Raw genomic sequence first — 26,535 nt, 5'->3', positions numbered from 1 at the left:
TTTATACAGTAAGAAATAGAACTTGCTGCGAATAAATAAATAGGGTATGCTTTGATTTTTTAAATAGGTGGAATATTTAAGTTAAGTTAAGGCTGAATACTGAAAAGAGCGAAGTTGTTATTTTTAAAAAAAGGAAGGTTGGGGACGATGAAAAATATACATTTAAATTTAATAATAAGGAACTATTTATAAGTAAAAGAATAAAATATTTAGGCTTTATCTTATCGGAAAATGGAAGCCTAAGGAGTCATGTTGATGAAATAATTAAGAGAGGTAGGGTGGCCATGTCAGCTATATTTAGAAACCCGACGATAATGGGGATCAAAAACCTAAAAATGCATAAAAGAATATTTAACACAAAAATTTTACCCGTGATAGAATATGGAGCAGAGATATGGGGTGGAGAAACGGTGCAGCAACTGGAGTCCCTTCAGCTCCAGTATTATAAAAGAGTGTTTGGTCTACATCAGACAACTCATTCACAGATTCTGTAAGGTGATATGGGCCTGTTTTCTTTAAAGCTAAGTAGGTATATTTTAATGCTTAGACTCTGGTTGAAGTTAACTAAGAGTAATGAAGATAGACTAGTAAGAGCGGCATATGAAGAGATGTTGAAATGTGGTTTAAAAACCTCGTGGCCATCCCAAATTAAATCATTACTAGAAAAAGTAGGAATGCCTTATTTATGGAATAATGGTCTTTGCTCTCGTGATGTACCAACAAATTTAGAAAGCCAGGTACGATTTATATTAGAGAGTCAGGAAATTCAGCATTGGCAAGGGCTGGTTTTTGATTCTACAACCCTGCAACATTATAATCAGGCAAAATCTAGTTTTGGGGAGGAAGTTTATTTTAAATTTAACTTACCAGCTATGATTCTACGTCGTTGGATTCAGCTTAGGGCAAATTGTCTTCCAATCCAGAACAGGCAAAAAACGTTCGACAAAAATAAAATGATAGTTGGTCCTGATAGGCGGTATGTTTGTCCCCTTTGTAATGATGATAATGAAGACTTGGATCATTTTCTCCGGAAATGCCCGGTGCTCTTGGATTTACGGGAAATTTATTTCCATGGGGTTAATTTGATGCTTCCGGGTATTCTACAAAATAGTAACCCAACCACAATATTTCGAGTAGGAATATATATAGATAAATCTTTAATAAGAAGAAAAAGTTTTATATGATTAATTTCTTTTGTAGTTAGATTAGGTAGTTTTTGCGTTGAATTCTGTTTTTTGTGCGTGTTCGTACTGTTGTTAATTTCCTTGCTTGTTTGTTATTTATTTATATTTTTGTGTATATGGCCCACGGGTTTTTGAAATACACTTATCTATCTATTCTTAGCATTAATTTAAGTAAAATAGCTATTATCCACATAGTAAAAGGTGATTACCTAATTGTTGGTTCTTTATCTTATATTAACCTCTGACAAAATAATCGTTGTTTAGTCTAGCTATATTTTACGGATAGCTTATTCGTTCTACGTCATAGCAATTTGATTTATGTTTTATAATGAAACTAGCTGTTGGGGTGGCGCTTCGCGCGCGTAAGTCGTTACGCGCCATTGTAGTTGTGTCCCTGTGTCCCACCTGTGAATATAGATAGATATATATATGTTTTTAACTACGTAAAACTTGCGAATATACAACATTCTTGGCTGTCCCATTGTATGTGCATATAAATAGATTGTCGGGTTTACCGACTCTAGAACATGCAATATATAATTGTCCATGGGAAAAGCAATCCGTATTCAGATCTATACCTCATTATTCTAATGATTGCCCTTGAGCTTTGTTGATGGTGATCGCTAATTGAACATTCCCTGTGTCCCCGTCGTCATTTATATATCCCCGTGTGCCCCCCGGCGTCCCCGTTGTAGTTGTGTCCCTGTGTCCCGGTCGTCATTTATATTCCCTGTGTCCCGGTCGTCATGTGTGTCCCTGTGTTTTTTTCTTTTTAGTTTTTTACCTTTTTTATTTTTTTTCCTTTTTTTAAGTTTTTAGTTTTTAGGTTTTTCTTTTTTTAGCTTTTTTCGCGCCATATTAGTTACGCGCCATTGTAGTTGTGTCCCTGTGTCCCACCTGTGAATGTAGATAGATATATCTATATGTTTGTAAAACTTGCGAATATACAACATTCTTCGCTGTCCCATTGTCTGTGCATATAAATAGAATGTCAGGTTTACCGACTCTTGAAAAGGCAACATGTAATTGTCCATGGGAAAAACATTCCGTATTCAGATCTATACCTCATTATTATAATGATTGTCCTTGAGCTTTGTTGATGGTGATTGCTAATCGAACATTCCCTGTGTCCCGGTCGTCATTTATATATCCCCCCTGTGCCCCCCGGCAACCCGTTGTAGTTGTGTCCCTGTGTCCCCGTCGTCATTTATATTTCCTGTGTCCCGGTCGTTATTTGTGTCCCGTTGTCCCAGTCTGTAATTTCTCTTTGAGTGTCCCGGTGTCCCGGTCTGTAATTTTGTCAGTCGACAAACATGACGTCAGTCGACACACAAACATGACGTCAGTCAACAGACGAACAACATATCTATCTATATATATAAAAACTAGCTGTTGGGGTGGCGCGGCGCCACCCCAACACCTAGTTGGTGGGGACGCTTCGCGCCCCCCCCCCCAAGCCCCCCTGCGCGCGTAAGTCGTTACGCGCCATATTAGTTACGTGCCATATTAGTTACGCGCCATTGTAGTTGTGTCCCTGTTTCCCACCTGTGAATATAGATAGATATATGTATATTTTTAACTACGTAAAACTTGCGAATATACAACATTCTTGGCTGTCCCATTGTCTGTGCATATAAATAGATTGTCAGGTTTACCGGCTCTTGAACATGCAACATATAATTGTCCATGGGAAAAACAATCTGTATTCAGATCTATACCTCATTATTCTAATGATTGCCCTTGAGCTTTGCTGATGGTGATTGCTAATCGAACATTCCCTGTGTCCCCGTCGTCATTTATATATCCCCCTGTGCCCCCCGGCGTCCCCGTTGTTGTTGTTTCCCTGTGTCCCGGTCGTCATTTGTGTCCCGGTGTACCAGTCTGTAATTTCTCTTTGAGTGTCGCGGTCGTCATTTATATTCCCTGTGTCCCGATGTCCCGGTCGTCATTTGTGTTCCGGTGTCCCGGTCTGTAATTTCTCTTTGAGTGTCCTGGTCGTCATTTATATTCCCTGTGTCCCGGTCGTCATTTGTGTCCCGGTGCTTTGTTGATGGTGATTACTAATCGAACATTCCTTGTGTCCCGGTCGCGTTCTCTTTGAGTGTCCCGGTCGTCATTTATATTCCCTATGTCCCGGTGTCCCGGTTGTCATTTGTGTCCCGATGTCCCGGTCTTTAATCTCGTCAGTCGACAAACATGACGTCAGTCGACACACAAACATGACGTCACTCGACACACACACACAGACAACTTATATTTATATATATAGATAGATGTCCCGGTCGTCATTTGCGTCCCGATGTCCCGGTCTTTAATCTCGTCAGTCGACAAACATGACGTCAGTCGACACACAAACATGACGTCACTCGACACACACACACACATACAACTTATTTTTATATATATAGATAGATGTCCCGGTGTCCCGGTCGTCATTTGCGTCCCGATGTCCCGGTCTTTAATCTCGTCAGCCGACAAACATGACGTCAGTCGACACACAAACATGACGTCACTCGACACATACACACACAGACAACTTATTTTTATATATATATATAGATAATTTGTTTGTCTGTGGGTCTGTCGACTGACGTCATGTTTATGTGTCGACTGATAAAATTACAGACCGGGACACCGGGACATCTATCTATGTAAAAATAAGTTGTCTGTGTGTGTGTGTGCGTGTGTGCGTGTCGAGTGACGTCATGTTTGTGTGTCGACTGACGTCATTTTAAGGATTGAGCTGTATGCGTCATGAAGTTGTTTTTCGACTGATGTCATGTTTGTCAACTGATGAAATTACATACCAGGACACCGGGACACAAATGACGACCGGGACACAGGGAATATAAATGACGACCGGGAACCTCAAAGAGAAATTACAGACTGGGACACCCGGACACAAATCACGACCGGGACACAGGGAATATAAATGACGACCGGGACACAGGGACACAACTACAACGGGGACGCCGGGGGCACAGGCGGGATATATAAATGACGACCGGGACACAGGGATTGTTCGAATAGAAATTACAGACCGGGACACCGGGACACAAATGACGACCGGGACACCGGGACACAGGGAATATAAATGACGACCGGGACACTCAAAGAGAAATTACAAACTGGGACACTGGGACACAAATGACGACCGGGACACAGGGAATATAAATGACGACCGGGACACAGGGACACATCATTAGAATAATGAGGTATAGATCTGAATACGGATTGTTTTTCCCATGGACAATTATATGTTGCATGTTCAAGAGTCAGTAAACATGACAATCTATTTATATGCATAGACAATGGGACAGCGAAGAATGCTGTATATTTGCATGTTTTACGTAGTTAAAAACATATATATATATATATATATATATATATATATCTCTATTCACAGGTGGGACACAGGGACACAACTACAATGGCGCGTAACTAATATGGGGCGTAACGACTTACGCGCGCGGGGGGGCTTGGGGGGCGCGAAGAGCCCCAACAGCTAGTAGGGAATATAAATGACGACCGGGACACTCAAAGAGAAAGCGACCGGGACACAAGGAATGTTCGATTAGCAATCACCATCAACAAAGCACCGGGACACAAATGACGACCGGGACACAGCGAATATAAATGGTAACCAGGACACTCAAAGAGAAATTACAGACCCGGCCACCGGAACACAAATGACGACCGGGACACAGGGAATACAAATGACGACCGCGACACTCAAAGAGAAATTACAGACTGGGACACCGGGACACAAATGACGACCGGGACACAGGGAAACAACAACAACGGGGGTGCCGGGGGGCATAGGGGGATATATAAATGACGACGAGGACACAGGGAATGTTCGATTAGCAATCACCATCAACAAAGCTCAAGGGCAATCATTAGAATAATGAGGTATAGATCTGAATACAGATTTTTTTCCCATGGACAATTATATGTTGCATGTTCAAGAGTCGGTAAACCTGACAATCTATTTATATGCACAGACAATGGGACAGCCAAGAATGTTGTATATTCGCAAGTTTTACGTAGTTAAAAATATATATATATATATATATCTATCTATATTCACAGGTGGGACACAGGGACACAACTACAATGGCGCGTAACTAATATGGCGCGTAACGACTTACGCGCGCGGGGGAGATTGGGGGGCGCGAAGCCCCAACAGCTAGTATACATATAAAAATAAGTTGTCTGTGTGTCTGTCGAGTGACGTCGTGTCATCATGTCATGTCGTCATGAAGTTAGTTGTCGTCATGTTTGTTATGACGATTACGTCATTAAAGGTATTTAAGACATTCGTTCACGGAAAAATGTTTAATTGTAAAATGACTGAAGAACCTACAATGGCAACAGCCGAGGAAGCTGCTCAAAGAGTCTATGCCACAAAACTTGCTGCTGATATTGAAAGTAAGAAAAGAAAGCGTGCCGAGGAATCACAAGAACAGCAAGAAAACAGGCTTGCGGCTGATAGAGAAAGTAAGAACAGAAAGCGTGCCGAGGAACTACCAGAGCAATGCGAAACCAGACTTGCTGCTAAAAGAGAAAGTGAAAAAAGAAGGCTTGCCGAGGAATCACAAGAACAGCAAGAAAACAGGCTTGCGGCTGATAGAGAAAGTAAGGAAAGAAAGTTTTCCGAGGAATCACAACAACAGCGTGAAATTAGGCTTGCGTCTCAAAGAGAAATCACCAAAAGAAAGAGTGCCGAGGAATCACAAGAGCAACCTGAAAATTGTCGCCTAGCATTCAGGTACAGCCCAGTCGATGCTTATAGCTTGAGTAGATCTGTTCAAATCGGGGCTATGTCTAAAATTTGTCCCTATTGCAAGGCCTTGAAATTTAATGGTGAAACAATGGGAATGTGTTGCGCCTCAGGAAAAGTTAAACTTCCTCTTCTGGCTGCACCACCAGAGCCATTGAAGACTTTGCTTACTGGAACTACGTCAGAATCTAAGCGTTTTTTATCACAGATCAGAAAATATAACTCATGTTTCCAAATGACGTCGTTTGGTGCCCAAATCGAAAATCCAGATCAATTTATGCCTACTTTCAAAGTAAAAGGGCAAATTTATCATAGAGCAGGGTCCCTACTACTATTCTCAGGCGAGAATCATAGATTTTTGCAAATGTACTTCATCAGTGATAGAAATTCAGAATTGATTGCACGTTGTGAAATTTCTCCCGACGTTGAAAGGGTAATCGTTTCCCAATTGCAACATCTTTTCCACGAAAATAATAATTTAGTGCGTCTGTTCAAAACAGCCATCGTTTTTATGCCTACTGATACGCATAAAATTGTTATTTCCGCTGTCAAAACGCCTTCTGGCCAACATGTGCGTAGATACAATGCTCCAACTATCGATGAAGTGGCAATCGTTATGGTCGGTGATCAGTTTTTACCTCGAGATATTATTCTTCATAAGCGAAACGCTCAGTTGGTAAGAATTGTTGAAACTCATTGATGCTACGAAGGCCCTAGAATATCCTATCACATTTTGGGATGGAGCCGACGGCTATCACTTTAATATTAAATTGATAAATCCAGCCACTAACAAAGAAATGAATAAGAAATGCAGTGCAATGCATTATTATTCCTATAGACTAATGATTCGGCAGGATGGAGACAATTATATTTTAAAATGACGTCAATTGTTTCACCAATACGTCGTTGATATGTATGCAAAAATTGAATCAGAACGTTTGCTATTTATCCGTCTGAATCAGACCAAGCTCCGCTCTGAACAATACATTCATTTGCGAGATGCAGTTGTAAATGACGGTAATACCACAAACGTTGGAAGATTAACGATTTTACCTTCGTCATGTGCTGGCAGTCCCCGTCATATGCATAAATATACTCAAGATGCTATTGCGTATGTTCGTCTCTATGGTTGTCCAGATTTATTTATTACATTTACATGTAATCAATCTTGGGACGAGATACAGCAGCTTTTACTTCAAGGACAATCGGCGGTTCATAGACATGACATTACGGCCCGTGTCTTCCGGCAAAAGTTGAAATCACTGAAAAACTACATAATTAAACGTGAAGTGTTTGGGTCATTGCGATGCTGGATGTACTCAGTGGAATGGCAAAAACGAGGATTGCCACACGCACATATACTAATCTGGCTACATTATAAAATTACTTCTAACGAAATTGATGATATGATTTCCGCTGAAATACCTGATGAAAATGTCGATAAGGGGTTATATGATATTGTTGTAAAAAATATGATACATGGACCTTGCGGTGCACTGAACGAAAGTTCACCATGCATGGCCAAAGGAAGGGGCACAAAGCAATATCCTCGACTTTTAGTACCCAACACAATTACTGGCAATGATGGTTACCCACAATATAGAAGAAGATCTACTGAAGATGGCGGTAAAACAGCAATAATAAAGAAGCGTAACGGTACCACCATCTAAGTAGATAACCAGTGGGTTGTTCCATATTCCCCATTATTATCAAAAACATTTAATGCACACATAAACGTTGAATACTGTAACTCCGTAAAGGCAATCAAATACATATGTAAATACGTCAATAAAGGCAGTGACATGGCAGTTTTTGGCTTGCAGTCCGAAATCAAAGATATCGACGAAATCGTACAATATCAGGCTGTAAGATACATAAGCAGTAATGAAGCTGTTTGGCGAATTCTTTCATTTCCGATACATGAACGTAGTCCAGCTGTTGTTCACTTAGCGGTACATTTACAGAATGGTCAACGTGTTTATTTTTCGGAATCCAACGTGCAACAAAGAGCCCTGAATCCACCGGATACAAAGTTAACTGCTTTCTTTTCGCTATGCAAAAATGATTATTTTGCAAAAAAAAACTGCTGTATACTGAAGTGCCTTCGTATTACACGTGGAATACTAAAAATAAAGTATTTGAACGTCGAAAACAGGGCAAGTCAGTCGACGGCCAACCTACCATCTTCAAAGATACCACGATAGGAAGACTCTACAGCGTTCACCCCAATCAACATGAATGCTTCTTTCTACGCCTGCTTCTGGTGAATGTACCCGGTCCGACGTCCTTTGAGTATTTGAGAACTGTAAACGGTACTATACATGACACTTACCGTAGTGCATGCCAAGCACTGAATTTATTGGAGAATGACCAACACTGGGATAACTGCATCAATGACGCGAGCGAAACGTGAACTCCATGTCAAATTCATGCATTCTTTGGAATCATTCTAACAACGTGCTCTCCTTCAGCTCCTACAGAGTTATGGGGAAAATATAAATCGAAAATGTCCGAAGATATACTCCATCGAAAACGGTTAGAGACGTCAGATATGACTTTTGATTTTACATCAGAAATTTATAACTACACTTTAGTTATTATAGAAGATTTGTGCGTATGTATGGCAAACAAACCTCTTCAGGATTTGGAAATGCCTATGCCTTCACCTAATCGTACCGCAGCTGTTTCGACATGTGTAGAATTGGATCGTGAACAAAGTTACAGAACGAGTGATCTATTGTCGTATGTACAAAATAACATTTCCAAGTTAACGTCGGGACAAAAAGACATTTATGATACGATAATGCATTGTGTCGATAACAACGTTGGAGAAATTTTCTTTTTGGATGCGCCAGGAGGTACTGGTAAAACGTTTGTGATAAAACTGATTCTGGCATTGCGGGAGATTTCAGGCAAACATTACCTATAATACCTAGATCAACCCCTGCAGACGAAATGAATGCTTGCCTGAAAAATTCTAATTTATGGGCCACGTAAAAACATTAAAATTAACTACAAATATGCGTGTCCGATTGCAAAACGATGACTCTGGTCAAACATTTTCAGATCAATTGCTGGCAATTGGAAACGGAAAGCTCCCAGTAGACTCAATTTCAGGACGTATACAACTACCTGCTGAATTCTGTAATTTAGTGACGTCCAAAAATGAATTGATTGAAAAGGTATTTCCTAATATTCTATACAATTATAAAAATAATAGATGGCTAAGTGAAAGAGCGATTCTTGCATCCAAAATATAGACGTCCACGAAATCAACAATATTGTTTTAACCAAGATTCGAGACCAGGCAGTCCTTTACAAGTCAGTCGATACAGTTTTGGAACCAAATGAGGCGGTTAATTATCCATCTGAATTTTTAAATTCCGTGGATCTTTCAGGGTTTCCACCACACGTGCTACAACTAAAAATGGGCGTACCAATAATACTGTTAAGAAATATCAACCCACCAAAGCTTTGCAATGGCACGCGACTCGCCGTAAAAAAAAAAAAAAAAAACAATGGAAAACGTTAGAGGCCACAATCTTGACAGGGCCTTTTGAGGGTGAGGCTGTTCTTATTCCCCGCATTCCCATGATTCCAACGGGTCTGCCTTTTCAATTTAAAAGATTGCAATTCCCAATTCGATTAGCATTTGCAATCACCATCAACAAAGCTCAAGGTCAATCATTAGAAAAATGTGGTATAGATCTTAATACTGATTGTTTTTCCCATGGACAATTGTACGTTGCATGTTCGAGGGTCGGTAAACCTGAAAATAGATTTATATGCAGCGACAATTGGACAGCGAAGAATGTTGTATATTCGCAAGTTTTACGCAGTTAATTTGTATTGTATCTATCTATCTATCTATATAAAAACGAGTTGTGTGTATGCATGTTTGTTTGTTTTTAAAAAGAGTGTTTGCATATAACGTCATTATAAGTACATAAGGCTTTGTATATGCACAGACAATGAGAAAGCCAAGAATGTTGTATATTCGCAAATTTTACGTAGTTCAAAACACATATATAAATCTATCTATATTCATAGGTGGTACACAGGGACACAACTACAATGGCGCGTAACTAATATGGCGCGTAACGACCTACGCGCGTGGGGGGGGGGGGCACGAAGCGCCCCCACCAACTAGGTGTTGGGGTGGCGCTTCGCGCCACCCCAACAGCTAGTTTTTGTATATATAGATATCAGTGTCGTTTTACAAACGACAAAGTGGTTTTGCAAATTAGTCGTTAGTCGTTAAGTCGTTTTACAAAGCGTATGGAACATTACAAAGAATGAAATATCGGATACTAGTTTGTCAAAATGAGTAAAAGTGGACCATGAAAAAGGTCCTAACTGTGTCGCTGTGTTGACATCTATTCGAGAGTGGTAATTCCCTCACTATCTGACTTGAACTTGCTCGTGAGGATGGGTTGAAAATCCAATTTTTTACGTCTTTTCTGGGTTAGAAAGGTATTAATAAACAAATTGCTTATTATTAATGTTAATATAGTTTTAATTATAATATTTAATATAATAAAAATACTGTAGTATAATAATTAAAATTTATATATTATTGAACATAAATAATACTATTACATTAATAATTGTAGGTCCTAATAACAATAACAAGCCTCCTTAGGCTGAAACAGCTGCACACGCTCAAAAGGAAGTAGAGTAGCAGTGTACATAGCTATGTATATATTATTATTTTCATTATGGGTGGACTCCTAAAACTAAGTTGAAGCTCAGGCTGCAAAGATTCATTGCCTTCATATCCAAACATCCACTGTGCTATTGGTGCTCTTTTGGAAACGGTAATTTGAGATAGAACTTGTTTATCTTTTTCGTCTTTGCAGAAGAGCCTTTCTGGGTAGTGTCAAGGAAACCACCATTGTTCCCCCCCCCCCATCCCTAAAACCACGATTGTCAGCTTTAGACCGAAATGGGTTGGCAGCACTGATGGGGAGAGTCATCCATCATTTGCCAGTGATTGGCGGTGAGTGGCCCTTGATTATCACAACCAGTATTAATAAGAGAACTTCTTTCTCAAATGTCGGATTCTCCCTCAATTATAATATTTTGTCCCATAGTCAACGCTCCAGACGTCTATGGAGATTGACCCCCTCCTGATTTTGTCAGTCATTCCTTGCTTCAGTCAATTTAAACTTGGTGATGTATTCCTTAGTATACCTTGTCTCGTGGTCAGGCACTGGCCAGGATGGCCAGTGACTGAACCGTGACTAATATTGGAAGTAGTTGACAAGCCTCTGTTTGTGCATACAACTCTCTGGGGCACCAAGGGAAAGTTGTCTCCACTACTCCCACATATGGGCTTTAGTACTGCTTCGTAGACCCTCATGGCGTCGGACCAAATCTATTAGATTACCAATTAACTCTGGACGGGCAAAAGGTAAAAAAAAAGAAAAAAAAACTGTCTTCGGAGGATATAGCCTTTGCACCACCAAGAAAGGGGGGCCCAAAGCTCTTAAATGGTAAAATCATCACAAATGCATTTTAGTAGAGAAATTGGGTATATTGCAGCCGGTTAAAACCAACGTCATTTTAAAAGTGTATTTCGGGGAACAATCGGGGCCCGAAACACCTTTTATCTTCAAAGCCGACTGTTTTTCAGAAATTTATGTCTATTGCACCTAGTATAGACTGGAATCATAAAACGACTTTCAATCGCAGTAGAAAGCAAACAGAATTGAAGCTATGGACTGTCTTACTTGGTACGAAAAGAATAAGGTCCAAGTTGCGGAATTTCAGTGACGTGGTGCAGAAACGAGTAAAGCCTTTATTCTAATTGATATTCTTTTCTTTTCAGAGACACTGCTGAGCACCATAGTTCGATTTAAACAAAACAATGAGCCTGTATTTACTCGAGCCTGTCATCTTGTTACATTATTGGCATCCTTTCCTGAACTAAGAATAGCCTTATTGTCTCACCAAGAGTATAAAAGAGTGCTCACTTTGAAATCTGAAATTCAAAAGGAAAAACTGAAACCTAAGAAATCAGCTGATGACGCTTTATTTAAAGCACCATTAACTCGGTCTCGAACGGAGCGTGAACTACCATCTATGATAAGAAAGTCGGAAGAACTCATGCCAAGAAGGTCTTTGTCTCGTTCAAAAACAGAGCGTGAATTACCATCTATGACAGAAAAGAGACAAGAGGTCATATTAAGAAGATCCTTGTCTCGTTCAAGAACAGAACGTGAATTACCATCCATGACAAGCAAGGAACAGAAGGTCATACCAAGAAGATCCCTGTCTCGTTCAAAAAATGAGCGTGAATTACCATCAGTGGTGATTACTGTCAGTAGTGAAGATGCTAAGCCACAAGAATCGTTGTTACGTTCAAGAACAGAGAGAGAATTGCCATCAACAACAATGCAACAAGAGGCTGAACCAAGAACATTGACGTCAGCCTCCACAACAGAACATGATTTTTCGTTAGTGACAAAGGAACAGGATGCCACGCCAAGAAGATCTTTGTCACGCTCTAGAGTAGAGAAAAGAACTGATGGTCGTCGCCACTCTGTTGCTGAAATGCCTTGTACACCAATTGGAACACGTGTTCGGCGTGTCTTGAATGCGCCTGAAATTAACCGCCAGCTTTTGGCTGATGCTCATGTTCAAATCTTGGCCCCTCCCCTAAATCTAAGAAGAAGTGTTTCTAACTCCAACGTGCGTGGTATAAAATTTGTTATTGCGCCTTATTGGAAACTAAAAAGACACGAACAAGTTGTCAAAGTACCAGAGTCACAAGTAGAAGCGCTTAAAAAACTATTTCAGAAGTTGGAGTGACTTGTAATTTCCGGTGCTTTGTTGTTTAGTTTCATCGCGTCTTTGTTGCTTGTAACTCTGCGTTAATCTAAAGTCGTTATATATTTTTTGTGTGTGTGTGAAACTATAATTAATACCCGTTAGTTTAAACTACCTGATACCCCATGTGGTCGTTAACAGCAGTTAAAAATTGGAAATAGCTTTTTGTTGTTCTCTGTTGTGCCTATAAACCCTTTTCCTTTCCTGATCACCGCACCCAAATATTTTTTCACGTCTAAAAAAGTAGGTAAGATTTCCAGGAATTCAACCAATAGTGAAAGATATCATTTATTTTCTTAACAGCCAGTCTATATTATTATTTTGTCTCTGCACTTCCAGATGCTCTTGTGCTTTGTTCTTGTTCTTTAGCGACAAAATTAATGAACGTAAGTCAAGATTAAAATATAGACTCTATTCCTTTTAGGACTTCAGAAAAAGGTTGTTTTTCCACTCTTTTGAATTTTTGCCCTAAAAGTATTAAGCCGGTCGACGAAACGACAGTGTCATTTTTGTTACACTAATTTACTTTCAATAGGAACTTTGCACATTTCGCCTGAAAATTAAATACTAAAAGAAAATATTCTTAAGTAATAATGTTAAATGGCTTCAGTAAGCTGTTTATTACCAAGAATTAATGTTCACTGAGATATGCCCAGAGCTATTTGAGAATATTCAGGCTGCTTATATGTGCCTTCAGGAATTTCTGTGTGAGGAAGGGAAGCCGGAAGGTTACGTCGTTTGCCAGAAAAGCTGTTCACCATTTTTCAAATCTTACCTGAAGCTTTTCCATATTTACTCATCTAATTTGGAAGATGCTGAATAGAAAATTTAAAACCAGGCCCATCTCATAATAATAATGGACTCATTTCCTTTTTCTTCGAAATATTGGCCTTGGAAAATCTTTAGGGGTGCGCACCATTATTCACATCAAACTTGGTGTCTGTTTTGTAGTGCTAACTATTTTGCATTTTATTAATGTCTTTAATTGAATAAATCGCATATAGTTCATTGTTCTTAATTTTTGAAAGGAGGGAAATGGAGTAGCAAAATAATTATTCTTTTCAATCTTTGTCACTGTGTTTTTTTGTTTTTTATAAAGTTTCCTATAGTTTCTATCGACAGGAAAACAATCTGTTATTATTTAACGGTGAGGTGTCACTTTTAATGCTGTGTATGGCATAATAGTAGCCGGATGGCATAGTGGCAAAATATTGTAATGACATTTTAGGAAATTGATAGGTTGTAGTCAGTCTGGGCTTGCCAAGTTAAAGACAGAACCAGGACAAGCGAAGTGTTATACAGAGATGGAGAGAACGTTTTGAGAATGTGGTAAACCCTGATAAAGCTATAGGAAAGAATGTAAGAGTGTGTAATAATTTGGTAGTGAAGGAAGATTTATCTTGAGAAGAAGAGTTAAAAAACAGTATTAAAAAGAATAAAAAATGTTAAGCCCTTAGGTGCAGATAGTGGCTTCAAAGCCATTGACAAATTACTGAAGATTATGAACACGATTATTAGAAAAGGGGAAGTACTTAAGGATTTTAGGAAAACTTAAATTAAACCCAATTACAATAAAGGTGAAAAGAGAGAGTGTGGACAATTATAGAGGCATTATCTTGGTCATTGCAAGAAGTAAATTGCATACTATGGACGATATTTTTTAGACTTGTTAGTATTGTAGATAAAGTTTTACAAGAAAAACAGAGGGGTATTAGGAAGGGTAGAGGATGTGTTGACCAAAATTTCACTCTTAAATTAGTAATGGAGAAGTGCCTGAATCATTAGACTCCTTTAGTCCTTAGTTTAATAGGTTGTGAAGGGCCGTTGGATACAGGCAATACAAAAGCTTTAGGGAAAGTGACACCGTTTCATATTCCATGACTCCTCATGTGATCCTGGTTGTCATGCTTATTCCCACTCCTGCGAGGCCGGAGACGTCCATTGGGCTAGAATTGAACAGAATGGCCTTTCTACCCGAAGAGGCTGTTAGGTCGATTGTCGTTCGTCCATTCAGTCTTGCCTCTGAAAACACATAGTATGTCTAGGTTATATAGATAAAATTCTTCAGCTACGAAGGCTTGCATTAGTGAAAATTTGATGGAACCGAGGTTCCAACAGCCAACATTCAAGCCTTGTCTCCTTGATAAAATGGTAGCTAGCTCACTTTTCAACGAGGTCGCCAACCTAGACGTATCACTTAAAGTCGGGAATGCCATAGCCAAATTCGCTCTCATTATTGGGTATGATTAATCGCAGGGACCCAAGTCCTACGGGTCACCCGGAGCACGTTGGCCTTCACTTCGCTTGGCGTGAAGCTTGGTGACGTTTACACCCTTTCACGACTATGAGGGTTGCTGGCGGGTTTGTTCTAAGCCTAAGGACAGAAAGGGTAGCATCCTTGCCTGCAACGCCACCAACGCCGTGGCGATTTACAAGCTTAGCTTCCACCTTTGCTCCCACCTAGATTCAGCAAAGCCCTCAGAAGGGGAATTTTTGATGGATAGTAATAAAAATATTGAGAAAGAAAAGAATATATACTGATATTATTGGATGGAATATCAATATTAAAGCTTCGTAATATGACGATAAATCATTATATTCAAATGAGTAAAATAATTTTATCCCGATAAACCAATTGACGCCAAAAATACACTAGATCAAATAAAATACTCTAAGATTTATGCCTGACGGGATAACTCAGTATTTTTCCACCAGTCCCCATCAAAATACGCCAGTCTAGTGGGAAATACGCCAGCATGGTAACACTGTAGCGGAACAAAATTCACTACAATAGTTCTGGCTAGGTAGTGCTAATAGTTTAACGGGTTTACAGACATCTTCGTAAGGGATTTTAATCAATTTTTATGGGCACTCAAAGCGACTCTGAAAGCATACTATTTGGTTTAAAAACAGAGCAAAAGAAATGATTGGGAGAACTGGCCCTTTCAGACTGAGAATTTGCAGATGGGCTATGTTTGTTTATGAAGGTAGGAATTTCTCTGCTTGTAGTCAGCTTTGCATTGACATGTTTCCAGAATTTCTTAGGGTCTGATTTTGCATCAACAGCAATTTTCCTCTCTTTTTTTAATTTGTCTACTTGCTTCTCTCACCTTGTTCCTTGCTCAGTTATTTTTTTTTTAGTTGATTCTATTTTCATATTATGTTTTTGGAGTTCATTTAGTTTATTAAATTTCCGTTTCTTGAAATTTATCAGTCTTTTGAACTTTGGGTCCATGTGGGGCTGTGTCTTTGTGCGTGGAAGTTTTTCTTTTCTGCAAAAGCTTCTGCGCAGTGGATTATGACATCACAGAAGAACTGAAATTTTTCGTTGTAAATTTCTCCCATTTCCAGGATAGTCCAACCTATTTTTTGGGACATTTCTTTAAACTTAGAATTAATAAGTTTTTAAAGTTCTATCCTTTGATTATAGTGGGGATGGCTTTGCTCAAGAGTAAAATTAACAGAAGTATTACATTGGTAAATTTTACCTAGTGGAGGAAGTATTGTGATTCTATTTACAGTTTCTAGCCTACAAGTGACAGTGAGATCAAGGATATTTTCTTTTTCGTTTGCTCTGCATCTAGTGGGTTCTGTGATCAGTTGTGAGAGAAAGCTTTCTTCAAGAAGTGAGATGAATGGGTGTGTTTGTGAGTCTTTTAGTTGCTAGTTGATTTCAGGGAAGTTAAAATCAAACAGTTCGTGGTAACGAACTATAGTAAGGAGCGACCCAGGTCAATATTGACCATAACCCTAAAAAATGGAATTTTGATACCAATAGCTACATCAAAAGAATTGCGTTTGAAAGCTGATTTTAAATACATAAGTTTCAACAAGTTTAGTCTAATCCATCAAAAGTTACGAGCCTGAGAAAATTTGCCTTATTTTAGAAAATAGGAGGATAAACCCCCTAAAAGTCATAGAATCTTAACGAAAATCACACAATCAGATTCAGCGTATCAGAGAACCCTACTGTAGAGGTTTCAAGCTCATATCTACAAAAATGTGGAATTTTGTACTTTTTGTCTGAAGGTTTTTTTTTTCCAGGGATGATCGTATCGACCCAGTGTTCCAAGAATCTTGCGAAAGGGCTCATTCTAACGAAAATGAAAAGTTCTAGTGCCCTTTTTAAGTGACCAAAAAAATTGGAAGGCACCTAGGGCCCCTCCCACGCTAATTGTTTTCCCAAAATCAACGGATCAAAATTCTGAGATTGCCATTTGATTCAGCGTAGTCGAAAAACCTTATAACTATGTCTTTCGGAACAACTTACTCCCCCACAGTCCCCGTCGGAGGGGCTACAAGTTAAAAACTTTGACCAGTGCTTACATATAGTAATGCTTATTGGGAAGTGTACAGATGTTTTCAGGGTGATTTTTTGGTTTGGGGAGGGGTTGACAAGAGGGTGATATGTTGGGGGAAATTTTCATGGAGGAATTGGTCATGGAAGAAGAAATTTCCATGAAGGGAGTGCAAGATTTTCTAGCATTATTAAAAAAAAAACAATGAAAAAATAAATATGAAAGTTTTTTCAACTGGAAATAAGGAGCAGCACTAAAACTTAAAAACGAACGAAAATTATTACGCATACGAGGGGCTCGCCTCCTCCTAATATCTTGCTCTTTACGCTAAAGTATTTCTAGTAATTTCAACTATTTATTCTACGACTTTTGTGATTCAGAAGCCATTCTTAATGAACTGGGACAAAATTTAATCTTTAGTGTAAAGAGCGAGGTACCGACGAAGGGGTGAGCCCCTCATATATGTAATAAAAATATAGATTACAAAAGTTCGTTACGTAAGCTAATTTATAGGTTACGTTTATCTTTTACTAATAAAAACATTCGTAAAAAATTAAAAGTTCTAGTTGCCTTTTTAAGTAACAAAAAAAAAGCAGGGCAACTTGCTTCCTCCACCGTTCCTTTTTTTCTCAAAATCATTCTATCAAAACTATGAGAAAGCCATTAAGCCAAAAAAAAAACTTGCAAATTTCGTGTTAATTATTCCTCTGCGGAGAGCCAAAATCAAAACATGCATTGATTCAAAAACGTTCAGAAATTAAATTTTAAAAAAAAGTTTTTTTAGCTGAAAGTAAGGAGCGACACTAAAACTTAAAACGAACAGAAATTACTTCGTATATGAAAGGGACTGCTTCCTCATCAACGCCCCGCTCTTTACGCTAAAGCTTGACTCTTTCTCTCAACTGTTTTTATTATTTAACTATTAGTTACACGCTATTGTAGTTGTGTCCCTGTGTCCCACCTTTGAATAAAGATATGTATATATATATATATATATATATATATATATATATATATATATATATATATATATATATATATATGTGTGTGTTAGTAACTACGTAAAACTTGCGAATATACAATATTCTTCGCTGTCCCATTGTCTGTGCATATAAATAGATTGTCAGGTTTACCGACTCTTAAACATACAACATATAATTTTCCATGGGAAAACAATCTGTATTCAGCAAAAGGCATCTGATCATGTCCTCCCAAAACACTGAACTCCCAAACACAAGCAAAGGTCTTACCAGAGCCACATACCAACCTCCAACGCTTTTCCCTGAAAATAAAATACTGTATGACCTCATTACAAGAGTAAAAAACTCTATGAGACAGATATTCTCAGAAATTTCACTGTTAAGAAATTGGATTAGCCAAAAAACCAAGCTTTGAAAAAATGTACCAGTATGTTGATGGTGTATTCCTGGATTTCAGCTGAAGACTAGAGAGCATGGTTGAAAGGCACGCTCACACAGTTCAAAGTATAAATGAAATCCGAATAATATTAAGAGAAGAAGCCTTGTGTCTGCAAGAAAAACCCAATACAAAAAAAAAATATTGTGGTGAAAAATATACCAGAAACAAATCTTTCAGAGAACATCAGCAAACTAAAAGAAATAATTTACGACAAGCTACAACTTCCAATGCTTATAATTGTGAAGGCCATAAGACTTGGAGAAAAAAGAAAACATTCTGCAAAAACCAATACCAGAAATCAACTACTTCTCATCCAGCTCCTTGAATCAGAGTTTAATCTGAAAAGGCAAATTGTTCAGGCCTCATGCGAAAAGAAAGAAATTCTCCTAACATTCTTCCAAAATGACATCCTAAGGTTACAAAGACCTGCTGCAAGACTGAATCGACTCTACCAGCACAGAAAATGGTACTACCCAAACAACTCAAACAGGGACTGCAATCCAGGTCAGTGGGTAAAACAATTGACAAAATAATTGACCATGAGCAGCAGCTCTGAATTTAACAACGGACTTCAAACCCCAGCTGACAAATTTGACTCTCAAAATAGGCTTGCTGGCATCAGCAAGAAGCATGCCCGGAAAAATGACAGTATTACCCCAGAATTGACACTGATGCACACAAATACTGACCAGCTTCTAAACAAACTCAGTGAACTTCAGAAATTATCACTGCAGAGCAAGCCGTCAATTATATGTATTGTAGAAGTCAAACCAAAAAGAAATGTGCCAATCCAGGATAGTGATATCTTCATTCATGGCTACCAGCTTCTACAAAAAACATACAAAAATCTAGCTGGGGTGTGCAATTTATGTGAAAGATGGTTTTGAATACCAGCAAACTCCAGACACATTAGATTATAATATTAAAGAGAAGGCTTCTTCTCTTACTATTATTCGGATTTCATTTATACTTTGAACTCTGTGAGCGTGCCTTTCAACCATGCTCTCTAGTCTTGAGCTTAAATCCAGGAATACACCATCAACATACTGGGACGTTTTTTCAAAGCTTGGTTTTTTGGCTAATCCAATTTCTTAACAATGAAATTTCTGAGAATATCTGTCTCATAGAGTTTTTTACTCTTGTAATGAGGTCATACACTATTTTATTTTCAGGGGAAAGCGTTGGAGGTTGGTATGTGGCTCTTGTGAGACCTTTGCTTGTGTTTGGGAGTATAGTGTTTTGGGGAGACATGATCGGATGCCTTTTGCTGTGTATGGGATTTTGATTGGTTCTGCTCTTGTTATTTTCAAGTGTGGTTAAAAAAATAACAGCTTTTATAAGTAAAAGACAAAATCATCAACATTAATTCAATAGCATCATTCTGCAGTAGATAAGACCTGTGAAAAGTGTAGCGGACAAATCACCTGTCCCTAGCAGTTAAAGGATCGAAAATCCCGCTGGTACTAGTATGGCCTTTTGAACGTTTGTCGTTCCTATCTTCTGCACAGGCCATCTCCGAAAAATTCAGCCTGAAATACAACAAAATTTCAAACACTATCGCCGATAATACATCAAAAATGGCTGAGCCAACGTAATCAGGTATTATAAAGAACAGGTATCATGAAAAGACAGAGAGAATAGAAAAAACAGTGTCGTCCCTTATGATATACAGCCCTCCCAGGATGACAGCAGAGCTATTCTTTCGATCCTAGATAATGATTTTGGTATAAAATGCGACTCAGTAACCAACGTGCGAAGACTCCTGCCTCGCACCAGAGAAGGATCCGCGGTGCCACCATCGGGTAGCCGCCCATCAGCAGTCATATTCTAAGTTAGTTCCTTTGCACTAGAAAAGCAAATTCTTCAGAAATCCTTTGAGAAGGAAGGTGAAATACAATTCAGAAACGACATGTCAAGGGAAGGCCGCGCCTTCCATAAAACGCTTGTAGAAGAGCTTAAAGCCAGAACTGCCGCAGGGGAGATAAACCTAGCCATTCATGACTTTCAAATTGTGTCAAAAAACGGACCAAGCCAAAGGGAAGTACCCCCATTCCAGTCGGTGCTCATGCAGCACTAAATCTGCATAATAGGGGACTTGTATATAGCGTTGTAAATAAAGTGTCTAGTTATAGTGAGCACAGTTTCGGACTAAGTGATAGTGCCCAAGACCTACGGTAAAGTTCCTGTGTATTCTTGCGCGATGATGAGCTACCCTCGACTGCAACGGATGCATCCTTGATATCTTTAACTGACATTTCCAGTATCACCTCTCTAGACTCTCAATTGGATGCTACCCCCTTTGAGCTGATCAAAGAGGATCAGCTGGGACCAGGTACAAAAAAACAGTCACCATGTAAGTCCTGACTTTTCTATTCTCATATCTAACGTTGATCAACTAACAAACAAATTACAGGAGCTTAGGATTCTCATGTATCAAAAAGACTATGACCTGGTCTTATTAACAGAAGTTTGTCCTAAGAATTCAAGAACGAGGCTAGAAGATTCTCATATTAATATGCCTGGTTACCGAGTCGTCTCCAACCTTTCTTGTACAGGATGCAAACGTAGTGTTCTGGCTCTGATCAAAAATACCTATGCAGTACGTGAGCTAAGCATTGAGGCAAATTCAGCCTCCGTCGAATCTGTATGGTTTGACCTTACTGATGAAGACCAGCACCAACGCCCTCTCAGAGTCGGTTGTATCTATCGAAGCCCGTCTTCACTCTCAGCCATTGAGACTGAGAACACTGTCTCGTTAATGTTCCACCTAGCTATTGAAAATTTTAAAGGCGATTTTATTGTCCGAGGTGACTTCAATTTTCCAGAACTGATCTGGAAAGACGGGTACCCTTACAACCCTACTGCCAATAGCCCAATTAACGCTAGACGATTCATTGAGATTTTACACGACCTTTCTGCCTACCAACTAATTGACCAGCCAACTCGGTTTCGCCCTTCCCAACAACCCAAGATATTAGATCTAGTGTTTGTAAACAGAAATGAAGCAATTCAAAAGGTAAACTATCTACCACCAGTTGGGAAAAGCGACCATCTTGCCATAGAAATTATCACCTCTAGACGTCCAGTGAAAAGTAAATACAAAAGAAAGGTCTACACAGATTACGAGGCGATCAGAAAGGAGCTAAGACTTATCGACTGGGATGAGCTACTTCAAGGCGATGTCGACGACCAGTGGGAGAAATTCCTGACAGCTGTCACCGAGATTCAGAGTAGAAACACGACAGAAAGGCTGGTTCCCGTACCGAAGACATTACCGTATATGACCCCTAGCATCAAAAGACAAAGAAATCGCAAATTGCGCCACTGGAAAAAAAATAAAGAGATAAGCCTTGTCACTATGAAAATTACGTTCAAGCTCGGAACAGACTACGAAACTTAACTAAACAACTGTACCAAAATTTTGAGCTTGGACTTGCCAATGAATGCAAGAGTAACCCAAAAAAGTTTTGGAATTACGTCTCTAGTAAAGACCACGCTAGACGCTGTGTTAAACGCCTCACTACTGATGATGGAGGAGAAGTGACTGACACCCAGAAACTAGCAAACTTACTAAACAACCAGTTCGCTTCCATCTTCACAACAGAACCAGATAGTGTGCCTCCACCCCCTCCTAAATACGACATACCGTCTCCCATGAGTACCGTTGTTATCACTGTACCTATGGTGGAAAAGAGGATAAAAAACCTCGATGCCAACAAATCAGCCGGCCCCGACGGAATCCACCCGAGGTTACTCAAAGAAACAGCCACCGAGATTTCCCCCGCTTTGTGCCATCTATTTCAGTTTTCTCTCGATTGCAGAGTTGTTCCCTCACAATGGAAGACTGCTTATGTTACACCCAAATTCAAAAAGGGTAACCAGTCTAAAGCTGAAAACTATGACCTATAAGCCTTACGTCTGCTGTCGCTAAGGTTTTAGAGACAATTGTCAACGACGCACTTGTCAAGCACCTAGTTTCCGATAGCATTATCTCGGACAAACAACATGGTTTTCTTCCCGGGAAATCAGTCGAAACCAACCTACTCGAAACTTATGAGCTAATTACTCAGCTTCTTGACAGAGGATTTCCTGTCGACCTAATTCTACTAGACATTGCCAAAGCCTTCGACAAAGTTCCCCATAGTCGTTTGCACTCCAAACTTACAGCCGTGGGCATTAATAAAAAACTAGTCGACTGGCTAATGGACTTCCTTGGTGGCAGAACGCAAAAGGTTTGGCTCTTTACCACGGACGGAGAAAAGATCTATTCAACACCTTGCCAAGTTCTGAGCGGCGTCCCTCAAGGAACTGTCCTCGGACCGACCTTATTCCTCATCTATATCAATGACCTGGTAAATGAAACAAAAAAACAATTGACTCTTTACGCCGATGACTCCAAGCTATTTGGTACCGCGGACAACATTAGCCTACAAGCCGATCTCAACCAAATTCAAGCATGGGCAGATAAATGGCTTCTGTCCTTCAACATCTCAAAGTGCGTCACTCTTCATTTCGGCCATGGTAATCCTTAGCACCAGTACACTATGCACGACGGCAAAACGTCATCAACAGTCTTGATTCCTATTTCTAGTAGTGGTAGAGACCTGGGAGTCCTGTTGGATGACAGCTTAAAATTCCACGAGCACACCGCCCAAGCAGTGTCGAAAGCAAATGCAAATTTGGGACTCCTAAAAAGAACCGGCAGCAGTCGATCCTTCACAGTTTTTCTGAAATTATATAAAGCTCCTGTCAGGCCAATCCTAGATTTCGGAACATTTCTCGCTGGTCCTTTTACAAAAGAGACATCCAGCTTGTTGAGGGTGTCCAGAGGAGAGCCACCAAATGCATCGACGGTTTACGCAGGCAGCCCTACTGCAGAAGATTACAATCTGTTAACCTCCCAACACTCGTTTTTCAGCGTAGGCGTAACGACATGCTGCTCGCCTACGGGTACCTCCATTAGGCGGATCAGAAGCTGTTCACTTTTTCTCCCCACCAAAAGCAATCACGAGGACTTTCCAAAAAGCTGTTCAAATCCAGCGTTAACATCAAAGTCTGACTAGATTTTTTCAGCCAGCGAGTGGTGAACGATTGGAACCAACTAAGCTAAGAGACAGTCTCTGCAACCTCGCCCGAGGAATTCAAAAAGAGGCTCGACAAGGAATGGGAGGCTAAACCAAGGAGATTCCAGTGGGAAAACCTCTCCCAGCCCTCACTACCATAACAGTCGTGGAAGACAATAGAGAGTTAGCTTGGAGGATGATGCAGCTTGTCATACCCAACCATCTCACACACTCTATTCGAGGTTGCTGTTGTGCTGCGGTGCCAACTCTAAATCGCTGGAGAATGGTCCTTGAACCATACTTACCATATGATCACCGTTACCGAGTGGGCTTAAATCGCATCTCTCCAGCACTCTCTAGTCCCTATGGTTTGTCGCTTGACCTTAGCACAGCAACCAGATCTATCGCCATCATCAACTACGGAGCATCACAGTTCTCGCAACTAATTTGCTCCGAAGTGCTAATTAAGGTAATCAAGGAGGCACACTCGTGCCTCTATAATGAGGCGACCCACGACAATGTTAAGCGATCTTCGGTTCCAGTGGTCGCAGAGGGATGGGGAGGGATCCAGTTCGTGGCCTGGGCTCCAACTAAGAAACCTGCCAAATTTCATCCCCCTCCAACTTTTCCTTCATGGGAAAAATCTGGCCGAAAGTTTCGACCCGTCAACCCCAGCTCCCCTTTAACAGTGTCTGATCGGGCTGAAATTCACAAGTAAAGGTCCCCTAGGGCCTAGGAGCATATCCGCGAAATTTCAGCTTGATCCGATAACTCCTTCCCTGTTTTCCAGAAACCACGCATAGCCACTTAATGTTCATTTTCTTTTTTTTCCTAGATGCCTACAAGTCACAGCCGACATCGGATCTGGGTGTACGAAGCCTCATTCGATGCGGAATTCTCCGAGTAATTTTCCTGGAAAGTTTTGTAGGAAAATCTTAACCCCCCGAAAGTTTCGACCCTCCAACCCCACCCCCCTTTTAACGTTGTCCGATCGGGCTGAAATTCACAAGTTAAGGTCCTCTACGGCCCAGGAGCTTATCCGCGAAATTTCAGCTCGATCCGATAACTCCTTCCCTGTTTTCCAGAAACCACGCATTAGCTACTTAATTAACGCATTTCTCTCCATAAGAGCCCATGTTAATTTGAAATTTTTAAAAGTTATTTAAAAGTTATATTTACACACATGCAGGTGGTTAGCTCTGTCGGTAGATCGTGGTACATTTAATCCTCGGGTCAAGGGTTCAAGTCCCTAATCGGGCGTTTTTTTTCCCACAAAATATGAAAAAACTTCGTTTTCTTAAAGAGTTAAAGAGGCTGCGTCCCAAAGTCGAACCTTAAAACTTACAGGAATTAGGAGAGGCAGTCCTAATTCCTGAACGAGCAGTACAGGAATTATTAAATTACATCCACCATGGATTGTAGAAAAACGTACAGAAATAATATGAAAAAAACTTCGTTTTCTTAAAGAGTTAAAGAGGCTGCGTCCCAAAGTCGAACCGTAAAACGTACAGGAATTAGGAGAGGCAGTTGGGGGGCTGCCGCCCCCCAAATCCCCCGCTTTTAAAGACTCTTTTGTACAGGTTTTTTGTTTTGTTGATTAAATGAGGGCCTTTCCGAAACCAAGAGCGGGGGCGGCAGGGCAGCCCCCCACAACAAAAAAACCTGTACAAAAGAGTCTTTAAAAGCGGGGGATTTGGGGGGCGGCAGTCCCCCAACTGCCTTTCCTAATTCCTGTACGTTTTAAGGTTCAACTTTGGGACGCAGCCTCTTTAACTCTTCAAGAAAACGAAGTTTTTTTTCATATTATTTCTGTATTAAGGTATAGAAATATAACGTTCGGCTAGATTTCGCAACTATGCATTGCATTTAGAAGAAACATAGTTAAAATTTGAACAAAAAGGATGACTCATTTTGGGGATAGAAAATAAATTTTGACTAACCTCAAAGTCCAGGTAGGTGATTTATACATTAAGGGAAGCTACTTAAAATGACATTTAAGGATAATTATTTGGCCTTGTTGAAAATGATAAGTATGGGCACCAATAAATGTTTTATCTCACAAATTTGGCCAGTAGGCTTAGATTATTCATGTAGGCCTAATCAATTTTCACATTAACAAGTAAACCATATAGGCTGCTATCCACCTTACTCTAAATGATGTATCTTTTATAAGCCATATATCATGCACCTAAAAAAAAAAAATAAAGAAATACAAACTGCCTGTAATTGACAATGATTAATGAGTAAATGAAAACTATAATGTAGACAAAAAATATAGCCTACTCATTTGGTAGGATTCCTATCCTATGCTTAGTTCTGCTACAAAAGGCTTAAACCTGTCATTTAGTTGCTTGCTAGGTATTTCATATTAGTTTGTAGATGATAGAGAAGTAGGCCACAAGCTGACAATTCTTCTATAGCCTATATAGTAATTGGGAAAAAAATGCAAAAAAAATAATCTGGACATAGAAAAAGGCTTTTAAAATGGTTTGGTCAAATTCTAGTTAATTGACTTCTTGCTATCTTGGAAAGGGTTTACTTTAGGAAAATGGAACTTTCAGGGGTGGGTCTTCAGGCTAAAGTATACCCCATGACGTTATTTTAAAAGAACCACCTCCACTCCTTCTCCCTCTTGAGGGCCCTGAAATTTGCCTTCATGACAGGTCTGTACCTATTGAAATTTTGACAAAACAACATATTACCACAATTTTCAGTTACTAGTTGCTTTTTCTTGGCCTTTAGTTCTGAAAATGCAAATCCTATTATTTGAGTAGGATTTTGAGCCATATCAATGTGTTTTTTTTTTTTGTTTTTTTTTTTTCAAAATTTAGGAAATGTATATGCATATCTTTAAGACCTTATAAATTGGAATTGAGCAAAGTTGTGAAGCTGAAAACAATTTTGTTGTACTTCAATTAAGTAGAAGATCTATTTTGTAAGGTTTCACTTTTATAACA

General features: G+C 39.6%; 2 protein-coding genes and 1 long non-coding RNA gene across 3 annotated transcripts in view; 2 read left to right on the top strand and 1 right to left on the bottom strand.

The window, feature by feature from the left end:
• Nucleotides 1–13,806, top strand: part of LOC136041895 (uncharacterized) — a gene marked incomplete in the record, with an annotated part of 136,976 nt that extends 123,170 nt beyond the window's left edge. Inside the window, 1 exon segment of the mRNA XM_065726688.1 lies at nucleotides 11,798–13,806. Coding sequence (XP_065582760.1) covers nucleotides 11,798–12,780 — 983 coding nt within the window.
• Nucleotides 1–26,535, bottom strand: part of LOC136041915 (uncharacterized) — a 444,858-nt gene that overhangs the window by 295,992 nt on the left and 122,331 nt on the right. The gene's annotated exons all lie outside the window — the stretch shown is intronic.
• Nucleotides 25,441–26,535, top strand: part of LOC136041906 (NFX1-type zinc finger-containing protein 1-like) — a 99,189-nt gene continuing 98,094 nt past the window's right edge. Inside the window, exon 1 of the mRNA XM_065726702.1 lies at nucleotides 25,441–25,530. The gene's annotated coding sequence lies outside the window, so the exon portion shown is untranslated. The remainder of the gene's footprint in view (nucleotides 25,531–26,535) is intronic.

Source organism: Artemia franciscana, unplaced genomic scaffold (assembly GCF_032884065.1).
Source record: "Artemia franciscana unplaced genomic scaffold, ASM3288406v1 PGA_scaffold_49, whole genome shotgun sequence".
NCBI lineage: Eukaryota > Metazoa > Arthropoda > Branchiopoda > Anostraca > Artemiidae > Artemia > Artemia franciscana.
This window is presented reverse-complemented; position numbering and strand designations above follow the sequence as displayed.